The sequence below is a fragment of the Manacus candei genome, unplaced genomic scaffold (assembly GCF_025592945.1).
Source record: "Manacus candei isolate 608988 ecotype Guabito, Panama unplaced genomic scaffold, ASM2559294v1 h1tg000124l, whole genome shotgun sequence".
NCBI classification, from domain to species: Eukaryota; Metazoa; Chordata; class Aves; order Passeriformes; family Pipridae; genus Manacus; species Manacus candei.
Window position 1 is genome coordinate 959,717 of NW_026138172.1, and position 12,774 is coordinate 972,490.

The 12,774-nt window shown below is 40.5% G+C and overlaps 1 protein-coding gene across 1 annotated transcript in view; it reads right to left on the reverse strand.

The window, feature by feature from the left end:
• The window catches only part of ANO2 (anoctamin 2), a 152,887-nt gene that overhangs the window by 42,552 nt on the left and 97,561 nt on the right, over positions 1–12,774 (reverse strand). Inside the window, exon 13 of the mRNA XM_051770755.1 lies at positions 331–405. Within this exon, the coding sequence (XP_051626715.1) occupies positions 331–405 (75 nt within the window). The remainder of the gene's footprint in view (positions 1–330; positions 406–12,774) is intronic.

Genomic DNA, 12,774 nt, shown 5'->3' on the forward strand with positions numbered 1-12,774 from the left:
TACTGTGCTCACAACCAAATGCAGGTTGGATAACAGAGGATGGAGCAGAAACCCCATGGGAGAGGCAAAACCTAATAATGAGCTGCTGCCATTACAGCAAGTCATCCAGCCAACAGCCCTTCCATAAGCAGCCTTTGGAAAAAGGGAATAAAGCTGGAGGTAGGCCCTGAGCTCTCTAAACCCTCCTAGTATTTCTCACAAACTGGAGGTTATAACCCCAGCTTCAGATTTTCAGCGTATTTGAGAACACCAGTTCAGGGTTCCCACTCAAGATGCTCGTCACAATGTCTCTCACACCTAATAAATGTGAAGAAATGCAGGTTTTGTTACCATAAATAAAATCAGTCCGAAGTTGGCTGCGTATCCAGGCATACGGTCACTGCATGTCAGCTTCTCCTTTTCATCCTGTAGACAAAACACACAGAGAAAACAACAGGCATGACAGAACTGTATGAGAGGAAATACTAGAATTGGTAAGACTTGTTGTTGGAACACGTTCTCAAATTCCCTGCTGTGATTTTGAAGAAGATTATGTGATTTGGAACACTGATATTTTAAGATAGAGTTTAATTGGAGAGAAAAGAGGGTAAATGAGAGTAAATGAGATGTACAAAATGTCTGCAAAAATCAGAAAATATCCTATGTAACTATGATTTGAAAAAAACTTTCCAGGTCTTACTAAATTTCATATTGGGAGAAAGCCCTGCGACTCACCTTAATTTACATTTAAGTAAAACAAAATTCAACCTTTTTTTTTAATTACTTCTTGTAAAATTACAGAAGAATAGTGCTTGAGACAGAAATCAAGACAAGAACGCTGATTACCACTGAAGTAATTTTTTTTGTGTAATGGTCACACTAGCCCAATGTAATTCACATATTTCCTGCAAGTCACCCCAATCCATCTCCTGGTACCTGTTCCACAGGAAAGAGAAACTACAAAAGCAAGTCCCCTCTGTGATCTCTGCTCCCAACCTTGTTTTCCTCATGGATAAACAGCATCTCCCTCTTCATTGCATAATCTAAAGCAACTGTGATCAGTGAAATCTAGTACGCTCTTACTCTCTCCACACAAACTCAACTCCATCTCCAGCCATATGTACTTCTAAAGAAGATGTTTGAAGATGGATTTATATAAGAAATATGACTCCCTCCTCTCAAAATAGGTTTCTTAAAATAATAATAAGGTCACTACTTTGTTTAAGTTAACCTAAAACTATATAATCAAATTAACTAAGGACACAAAGCCAGCTGCTGTTCATATTTCTGTGAACCACCCGTTGCTATCCCATGGACTGGTACTACACTTACACTGCAGTTAGCCCAGAGTTAGTCTGAATTTAAATGAGTTTAAATCAGATTAGAATTCAGGTCAGAGGTTTCCAACAGACCATTTCTAAGGCACAATTGTCCTCAGATAAACATAAAAATCTAGGAGTGTTATGCCTTTGCATAAGGTTTTCCCAAAGTAGCTTTAGGAATTCAGCATATTCTCTAAGTGCAGGAATGAGGCCGTGGGGTTTTCTCAGGGAGTTTACTGGGATGTGCAATTAGACCTAAGACACCATCCTGTCTACACATCCACTGCCATGGTGGTGGTGCCTCAAAGGTTGTGGGAAGGAGGATTACTCAGCATCCCCTCTCCTCAGCTCAGCTGTTCAAACACACAAACCAAGCACGTCTCCTTCGGGAGAGTGTTGGCAGGATTGGGTCAGAGCAAACCCAAGCAGAAGCACAAACAGTTTTGCCCAATGTGTGCAGTACATAAATATTCTGTACAGTGCATAAATGGAGTCCATCATTCAGCTGGAAGGCTACTTGGAAAAGCATTTCTGTGAACACACAGATGCATTTCATTTCGCTTTGGCTTTTGCCGCTCTGCAATTACACAGGACATTAGGAAGTTCTAAGTGATTATGCTCCAAGAAGGCCTGAAGGATACCACGTTTTATAATTTCACTAGGGAAAAAACACTAAAGAAGCAAAACAGTAGAATGAAGGCCAAAGCAGTTAAAGGAAAGAAGAAAATATTTTGCAACCGTACTGAGGTAGAAAGAGAAAATTTATAAAAAAATGATTTATAAAAAAATGACCAGGAAGAGCCAAAATGACAAAGAAAATTGCTTCAAAAATGTCTCTAGCTTTAAGAATTTTGAAAAATAAGAAATCATAACATCAAGACCAAACTTTCACATATGAATCACAGTTGTCAAATACTGAGTAGCAAATTAACTAAGGTTTTTCATGTTTAGGGAGTGTTTGCTTACTATTTCTGTGATACTATTTTGGTAAGACAGTTACTGTATTTTCAAACATCAGTAAGAATTCGAACATGACCTACTGGCTTTCCAAGTCAAGAAAAACCTCATATTCTGGAAGACTCAACAATTTACAAAACTGAGAAATTAGGGAATACCCTAAGAAACAGTTGTCCATTATGAAACAGAAGTAACAATCTGCCCTGCTTGCCCTACCTACCACCTTTTCTTTTTTGGGTTTTTTTTTGGTTTTTTTTTAAATAAAACAGAGCTGGATAGTTAAAAGAAAGAAGAAAAACTAGGCAAGTTGAGCTATGATTGACATACTTAATACAAGAAGCTAAGATGTACCTAAGCCTACATTTTTAGGCATTAAGAGACATTAGGATTAATTCATTTAAGAATGCCAACTTCAGGAGAGTTTAAGGACTGAACATATAAGTGTTTGCCTTGTGTAGTCTCAGCATATGCATTAGGAATGCAGAGGCATCTACCATCACCAGCACCTGGGTTTAGCACCTGAATATTGATGACTTCAGTAATATAAGTTCCTGGAATAAAGATTTAAAAGCATAATTGATTATTAAAATTTCAATTTATTACAGGGAATAACTAAATGAAATATGGACCGCCTCAAAAAAACCCAACTTGCTGAACAGGACAAGATTAATCCTTCTTTTGGAATGTGTTGACCTTGGTTGGCTCTCAGATGCTCACCCAGCTGCTCTCTCCCTCCTGAGCAGGATGGGGGGGAAAATTCAGATGAAAAAGCTTTTGAGCTGAAATAAGGACAGAAAGATAACTTACCAATTGTTATCACGGGCAAAGCAAACTTGACTTGGAGAAAATTAATTTAATTTATCACTATTTAAAATGGATTTGGAAGGTCGGGAATTAAAACAAACATTTAAACTTCCTCCACTTCACCTCCCTCAAAACTTCTTCCCAGGGCCAAGTCCACTCCTTCATTCCTGACTCTTCTACTTCCCTCCCCAAGTGGGGCAGGAGGATGGGGAATGGTGGGTGATGGTTTCTGTCCATAGGGACTCCTCTCTGCCACTCCTTCCTCCTTCCACTGTTTCACTGCCCCAACATGGGTCTTTCCAGAGGCTTCAGTCCTACAGGATAGACCTGCTCCAGCATGGGCTCTCCAGGGGCTGCAGGGAAATCTCTGCTTGGACACCTTGAGTAACTTCTCCCCTCCTTTTCCCACCTTGGTGCCTTCAGGGCTGTATCTCACACTTTTCTCCCTCTCTCCCCACTGCCAGGCAACCTTTTACCCTTTTTACACCCACTTCTCCAGAGGTGCCACTGGCACCAGGTACATCTAAGGTATTGGTGCAAGGGCACAAGGAAAATCACACTGAAAAAAAGCAATGCAGACTGAACAGAGTCCAGAGCAGTGACAGACACTCTGGCAGTGCAAATTAGGAAGATGAGGGAGCACAAGTGGATAAAGGAAGGAAGAGAGGATCACTGTGCTGGTTGTGGCTGTGATAGAGTTAATTTTCTTCCAGTGGCTACTATGAGGCTGTGTTTTGTACCTGTGCTGAACACAGGAGTGATAGTACAGAGATGTGTTTGTTATTGCTGAACAGTTGCTTGCACAGAGCCAAGGCCTTTGCTGTTTTTCCTGCTGCCAGTGCTGGTGAGGGCACTGGGGGTGCATGGGAAGCTGGGAGGAGACACAGCTGGGAGAGTGTCTCCAGCTGACCAAAGGGATATTCCAGACCCTATGGCACCATGATCAGTACATACAGTGGGAGGAAAATGGAGGAAGGTGGGGATGTTTGGAGTGATGGTGTTTGTCATCCATCCCAAGTCACTGTTAGGCGTGATGGAGCTCTGCTCTCCCAGAGATGGCTGAACACCTGCCTGCCCATGGGAAGCAGTGAATTAATTCCTTGTTTTGCTTTCCTTGTGTGCATGGCTTTTCCCTTCCCTATTAAACAGCCTTTATCTCAACCCAGGCTTTTGCCCTTCCAATTCTCTGGGAGGGAAGCAAGGGAGCGGCTGTGAGGGGCTTGGCTGCTGGCTGGGGTGACACCAGGACAGTCAGCCATCTAGGCACCTTTGTCTTTCATGCATGTGCTTCCTTTAGCCTTAGGTGACTTTGCCATCACCCTGCCATTCTCTGTAGCATTCAGCCAGAGAGAGATCTGAAAAAACATGCAGGGCCAGTAGAAGAAATAAGAAAAAGCTGGATGAAGACATCACTGAGTTCCTCAGCACGCATGGCAAAACCAAAACTTTGAAATGTAACTCAATACAGTGGGCAGTGGACAGCTACCTTCTGCTAAGTTTCTTGCTAAGAAAACGAATTCGCTTGGTATTTGCTGTGGGGACTGATCCTTCCCTCTGGCAATAGTGCCATCTAGCCGCTAACAGGCTGTACTGAGAGGTATCCGCAGCACCTGGGCTGCTACCAAAACACTTGCACACTGAAGCAATCGTGGTTTATTTAGTTGGTGGAATTCATGCATGTGTCCTGTTTCTCACAGGACACGGCCAATCCCCTGTCCTGATCGCTGGTGTAAGCATTTATTGACATAACAAGATGGAACAGATCACCTGAAGAACCATCTCTGTGAGAGATATGTTACACCTGGGGAATATTCCCCAAGAGGAGCTGTAGTGCAGGGAAATATTTATATTCAGACAGAAAACCTCATATAGAATTTTTTTTTTCTTTTGTGGCAAAGACAAACTAAAAGATACACTTTAAAATCGTTCTTTCTTTTTCTTTGAATACAGCGATGGATTTGCAATGGTATTGGAGGAAAAATCAGTTGTTCTGAGTGTTCCTGTTTTAATATTTAATGAGGTGCTGAACGTGTTCCTTGAAGAGATACGGTTTTTTCCTATTAGCAAACAAAAAAAAAATTCGGAAAAGAAATAAAAATATAATTAAGCACAATCCAGATTTATCTGGATGGTTTATTTCCTTATGAGTTGCCTATCATGGCAAAGATCCAGCATGTGCAGCTCTGGATTCTCAGGTGGGTGAGCCTCTGAGCTGTGGAAACCTGGAAATACACTGCACTTGGACAGCACCAGGCAGCTTTGTGAGAACACCTCTATGTTTCTCTGTAAATTAAACCACAACCAGTTTGCTCAGATCACAAGAATTTCAGGTGTTTATTTATATTTTCCCACAAGAGAACACCTCCTCCAAGCAGGTGTTTCTAACCACCAGCCATGCCAGCTCAGCCTGCACTTGGGGAGCAAAGCAAGAGCTTTTCTCTCTTCTACATCCTGCTTTGTAACTCTAGTGCTGAAATTTGGGCTCTTCAATGTGGTTGCACCTGGGTAGTCCCGATGATTCCACTGGACTTGCACAGAGCTGCAATAATTGACTGGAATTTAGCAAAAGATGCTCAGGGAAGAACAGAATCCAAGCCCCCTCTCTCCTGGCTTCGTAAGGTCTTGCACAGCTAGCAACAACAAAAATCTGCAACATTATATTTCCAATGACAAAATCCAGAAGTTCATCTCTAAATATGCCCAGGAAGCATCAAACAAGTAACTCATTTTCATAACTGCACTATTCTTACAAGGTTTCTACTTTAATTTCTACTTCAACACAAAAGCTTTATTTTTGTGTAAAAACTGTGCTGTCCAAATAAGCATCTAGAAATATGAACTGTGGTATCACATACAGCTCTTCTTTAATTGTGTGACACCCAAAACATTGCCTGTGCATTGCAGACTCAAGACAAGGAATGAATCAAATGAGCTTTTGGTTTAAAACCCACTAAAAGAGAGAACGACATATTCTGTTTTTCTCACTCAAGCAGCATTTTAAGAGTAAAGATGGTTGTGTTTTGTGAGCAATGTTCTGTTTCAGGATTTCACATAGAAAAAAAAATGCCAAGATTCATTTGGAGACAGCTGAAGGACTGCAAAAACTTTAATTAAAAAATTTTGCTGTCTTTGAAACATGTAGAATAGCACAGACACTGAGAGCTTTCAGTGGAGTTTAGTGGGCACACTCTAAATCATTTGTGGAAGTAATGCAGAATAGAGAGCTATGAGAATTGTGTGCAAGAATCAAGGAAATTAATGGATATTAAGACTAAGCAATGTTATTTTTAACCACCCAGTCTTAGTCTCCTTTGTAATCACACAACTTCTGAGACAATTTTTGCTGTAAGGATAAATACATGTGTTTTAACTGATTTTTTTTTCTTTAAAGAAACCTCTAATGACAGCTTGACTATTTCTGTGATGAACAGTCCATTACAAGCCTTATTAGGTCATTCCAGTTGCTAATTATCCCAGCTGTTGAAAATATATGGCTTATTTCCAAGCTGAATTTGCCTATCTGCATCTTCCAGCCTTGGCATTTAGCTGCAAATTTGTCAGTTAAGAGCATCTACTGGTGGATTTTTGGTTTGGGCTGTGCACTCGTACAAACTGTGATCAGGTCACCTCTCAGCTTTTCTGTTATCTGAGGCCACCTACTCAGAATGGGGACAACAATCAGTCAAACCCACAGATGTGATCCTTTCCCTGAAAATGGGATCAGAAGCAAATCTCCCACTGGCTACAGCCCTGACCTGGGCCACTCCCTTGGCCTTTCACATAACAAGGCCCATGAAAGCACATGTGAGTAGCCAATCTCTGAGCCTGGAGATGCTCACACCCCTTCCACAGGACCAGAAATAATAACATGATCATGACTGGGTTAGGTGAGGGTTCTAATTCCAGTCATGGAGCACAGGGAAGTGTGGTGGAAAAGAGGACACCAACCTCATCTCTGTCGACAGAGGTGCTGGAGGAAAGGATCCCTGAATCCAAGTACTTTGTAGTTCTTATGAGTCTTAACACTATATTCTGAACTTCCTTAGAAAAAAAAAAAAGAAAATTCAAAAGCCCAGAGAAGCTGTGGATGTTCCATCCCTGGAAGTGTTGAAGGCCAGGTTGGATGGGGCTATGAGCAACCTGGTCTAGTGGATGGTGTCCCTACCCATGGCAGGGGGTTGGAGCAAGATGATCTTTAAGTTTCCTTTTCAACCAAGGCCATTCTGTGGTCCTATTTTATATATATATATATATGTATATATATAATTTCACACATATATACATACACATCCATGCAATGAGTACCTTGATAAAAACTAGCTCTGGTTGTAAATTAGAACTGAGATAGGACGTACAGTTCACAAAATCACAGAATTTCAGAATTGGTAAGGTTGGGAGGGACCACAGTGGGTCATCTGGTCCCACCTCCCTCTGCAGCAGGGTCATCCCAGAGCACATGGCACAGGATTGTGTCCAGACAGCTCTGGAATATCTCCAGTGAGGGAGACTCCACACACTCCCCTGCAGCAACAGCAGGTACCTAAACTGTATTAGGATGCAGATATGAGCTGTAAGGCATGTAGACAGGTAGGGTCAGAAGAACTCAAAATCACATGCACATATGACAATGTTACTGAGAATTCTACCTTCATTTAAAAGACAAAATGCTCCTTGAGTAGTTTCATGGAGATATTTCAAGCTGCTTCATTCACATAGTAATAATGGCAAAAGGCTGGAGGTCTGCTCTCACTGTAACTTAGATTTGTAAAGTTGGACTTGGTTAATTTAATACAGTGTAGTTTCTTCAGAAATAAAAATGGTTCCTTTCTCTTCTATATTTAAAAATTATTTTGCTCTCGATACTCAATGCATCTAGTGCACTGTGGCTTATTGCAATTGTTATTGTGAAAATGGCATTAAGGTGCTTAGTCTTTATATCACTGTTTAATATCAAGTTCTTGATATTTACATATGGTTCAAGGGAAAACTGGCAGCACTTAGTTTTTTACACTGACAGTTTAACATATGGCTTTACAAGTATGAATTATTTATGTAAACTTGGAGCCATTCAGAATATTACCAGAAAAACACTATAATTTACACAAACAATAGGGTTACATCTGTAGTCATAAATATTCATTGTTTATCAATGCTCTTTGTAGATGATTAATAAATCATACTGGGTCTGATCCTGAGAAGGCAAAAGGCCAGATGTACAAATACATCTGGTGGGATTTTCCAAAGAGACTGACACTGGTACACAGGTCTATTGGTAGTGGAATGTCACAAATAAAGCTCAGGGCATGAAGGGATGCCCTGCTCCATTTTTGGATTTTTGGGTGACTCCTGAACTTTCTCAAAGAAGATAAAGAAATGCCACACATAGATTTAAAATATGCTCACATAAATATAGTCAAGCATAAGGGAAACAGATTCTGAGCCATACATCCTGCCTTCCTTTGCATGGCTAAATCAGTTTAATAGGCTTTGATCTTGACTGGACATGGACCTATCAGGCAACTTAAACAAAGGGAGAACAAGGTGAGTTTCAAAGAGCTGTTGTAGAAAAATAACAATTACCAGCAGTAGCCACTACCTTACACCTGAATTTTCAACCACTTTGTACCCTGAAATCCCGAGCACTGTTACTGTAATAGTCAATCTGGTTTCACACTTTCTCATGTAAACTGTGAACATCTGATGGAGAAGTTAATGGAATAATAAATGCAACCCATTTTAAAACAATTTATCTACTATAATTTTTCAACAAAAAAATTACCTTTTGCCAGTTCCCATAATTCAGCAACGTATTAATAACTGGAAGTGATTTAATTTAAGACTTTCTCTCTGTAAATTATTTTAAGCACAGGACTATCATCTCTGTGTAAGTCCTTTTAAAAAGTGTTGGTTACACAATCAACCAGCTACTTGCAGAGGCTCTCCCCAATATATAAAAAGTTCCAAAATTATATAATCTTTTGTTACTTCAAACCTATTTGTCTTAGGTAGACAACAGCTTACCTGAATTTTATCTTTAAAATCACTCATTCAATCACCATTATGCACTTTAATATAAGCACCTTGGGCCCAGTGGAACCAAGGCAGTTGGCAGTTTTGCAATTTGAAAAGCTGAAATTGCAATTTTTTATGTGGGACTCTTGTAGCAACATTTGATAGTCATGTTGCTTTTCTAAACTGTATGTATTAGTTCCCTTATCATGAAGGGAACTTAATTTAAAAATTTAACTGAGCATGTGATTTCAGCTCTGGAAGAGATGCATTTAGTGCTGCACTCTGAGGAAAGATGTCCTTTCTCTGTTCCCTTGGAGCTTGTCTGCCTCAGTTCTGTGTCAGTGTCCTAGCTGGAAGAATCTAGGCTGAACATCTTGCTCCTGTGAAATCAGTCACAGAATTCCTAGTGAAGGAAAATCCCACCCTAGGGCTTTGGCATTGCACACTTAAAACTCATTTCTCCATTGTCTTACACCATGTGAAGCCACTTATCCCCACACAAAGTGGGAGAAGGAGGCATGCAACACATTATCAGTTTCCTTTGGTGGCAATTTCAAATTTAGCTTGCACAAACTGTGAATGATCACACCAACACCAGAGGAGAGAGGAGTGGTGTAAATTTTAGCAACACTTTTAAGTTGGTAATGAAAAGTCTGAGAAGCAAAGAAAGAATTAAAAGGGGGATGTGGCTATGCCAAATTCTTTCCCTGACTCCAGAGCATTTATTACCAGCTGCAAAATGTTAATGAAGCTTTTATTCTAGCTTTTGAATATCTATAAAAATTGAAATGTGATTGTGGGACACAATCCACAACTTTTGCCAGTAATATAGAGATGCTGTGCAGAAGAGTTCTGGGTGAGCAGTCAGCAAAGGGAAGACAGAAAGGATGGGGCAGAGGACAAGAGCAAGGCAGCCTTCAGCTCTCTCCGTGACTGCTCCAAAAAAGACACATTTGGAGATAAAAGAGTCCTGCCCACGCACTTTCTCGCACTGAGTTATTCCACCAGTCTGTGGAACGGGCTGGTGAAAGCACCACTTCTGCTTTATCTCTGTACCCAACAACAGAGAGGCATCACCATGCCATGAGCACACAGAATGGAAAGGGCTGGGAGGTGAGGAACAGAGACACCAGGGGTGTGCACAGATGCAGCATGAGGGGAGCAGGTGCTCGCTGAGTCCCTCTTCAGGGTAGCAGGTATGATCGTTTCTGCCTTTCTCTTGACACTGCCTCTTGCTCTGAGCCCATGGCTCAGGAGAATGTTTCTTTTTGGCTAATTATGGAGAAAGCCTGTAAGAAGTACAAGTCCATAATGAACAACCCTGTATCTTCAAACACACACGGTCTCCCCCCAAAACCCACTGAGGGAGAGGAGGAGTACAGAATAGTAAGTAAGAGATGTCAATAAAACATTGGAAGGTAAAGACAGAAATCAGGAGCTGGAAGAGTTAATAAAATACATACATTTTGGTACTATGAGCATTATCATTAGACATTTGAGAACTGTGAATTCATGGAATTACAACCATCAGAGTTTGAATCCAGTTTCATTTTTCCAAAACGTAAATTCAAAGATATATTTCTTTTTTTTGTAAATTATATACACTTCTGAATAAAATTGGCAGTCACTTCCTCATGAGTCACAGGATCAATTAGGTTGGAAAAGACTCCTAAGGTCATTGAGTCCAAGCTATGACCAAACACCACGATGTCAATGAGATCATGGTGCCACAACCAGTCTTTCCTCAAACACCTCCAGGGACAGTGACTCCACCACCTCTCTGGGCAGCACATTCCAGTGTCTAATCATCCTTTCTGTGAAGAAACTCTTCCTAATGTCCAACCTAAACCTCCCCTGGCACAGCTTGAGACTGTGTCCTCTCAACATCTCACTTTGGCCTGGGAGAAAAGGCCAACTCCCACCTTGCTACAGCCTCCTGTCAGAGTTGTAGAGAGTGTTAAGGAAGGAAGTAGGATACTTCCCTGTGTTCCCAAAGCTGAAGTTTCAAACCACAGAATTGCAATGCCTGGTCACTTGATTGTTTTGGTGTTGTTTTTTTGTTTGTTGTCTTGTGGGGGTTTTTTAACACAAGGAGGTTAAACTGACAAGCACATTTTAACTGCTTTACACTAAGCCAACAACAACTTCATACAAAGTTTTTTAGATTTCCCAGGTCTAAATATAAGATGGAGAGCGAAAGTTCCAAACAATCTAATTCTAAACCATTTTCAGTTTACAAACAGGGAAATAATAACTGTGCATACACTAGATTGAATTAAGTAATATTTATTCAAATTATATGTATGTGCTAAAACTGTGTAGGAAACACATGAAGATCTCCAGGGAGCTACTTCCCACCAGCATCTCAGATCATTTGCCTTTGTTTTTTTCTTTCTTAAGAAATAATTTTGTTGGTAGTTGGCGGTAAAATGCGGATCTATTGAAAGCTGCTTTGAAATGCCCCAGCTGGATTTAATACGAAAGAAGTGGGCAAAATGGGAAATGGTGGATATCAGTGCTTCACATTTTATCATCTTGAAGATGCTTCTCTGATTTTTTGCCTATCATTAACAAAAAATGGAGTAGGTATATCAACAAAACAAATTTCTATACTCCCATCCCCAAAAAAATGTTGGAAGTAGTGGCAATGTGTACAAGAAACTGAGATGAGGTATCAAGTCAGAGAGCTGACTGTTATCCTACATTTATCCTACTGTTTATCCTACATTTAACATAGCAATAACTCTGAAAGTCATGTCAGTTGGATTTGCAGAGGATGCTAAAAGAGGAAAAGTTATAAATACTGAAGAGAACAGAGACTTAAATACTGGGCTGTTGAGAAGGCAGAAATACAAGTGTGAAACAGAATGAGATTCCAGTAGGAGAAATTAATGCTGATACAACAAGGAACATTATTAGAAACAGCAACAATGCTCAGCAACGTAAAAAGTGATATTAAATAGATTCCTGGAGAGCAATGAGTTACTGTGGGAAAATGAATCTGGAGAGGATAGAAAAGGTGGTGATTTATACTTGGGTCATCCTCACAGGCAGTGAAGAGATGACTGGTTTAAAGTACAATTTGCATGGGAGTAACTTCAACATACATGAATTATATGGAATGACATGGGAAGTGGTGTGCACAAAATTAGCCTTCTACTGCACTGGGTTTGAAAAACTCTGGCATTCCCATTCAACAAGGAATGAGGCTTTGTTTCTGCCAGTTGTTTACACACAAGAGAGAGCAAGAATAGCATGGGTACATGTATTCCATTGGATGAGCACAGGCCTGATCTGACCCTACCTGTGGCATTTCCAGAATTAGAGAAAGGATCACCAAGATGACTTGATATGAGGACACCAAGAGGATCTCTGGAAAGAGTCATAAGTCAAAAAGGGTGTTTTGTAATGCTCTACTTCCCATCAGAGACTTGCTCCAAGTCCTCAGACCAAGCTGAAGATTTTCTAAACTTCTGGTGTCACAGAAAGGGGACAAGATCCTGTTGCTAAGATTATTCATAAACTAGGTCATTTAGCTAAGCTTTCAGAACAAATTCAGAAATACTCTGGAGAAATAGATACCTTTCAGTCAGAGGCAATGCTGCAAGGGAGGCCTCTTGTGCAGTATTTTATTGCCATGTGCCTTCTGTGGTTTTAGACTACTGAAATGTCTTTTGTTCCTGAGGCATCACCTCTCCCT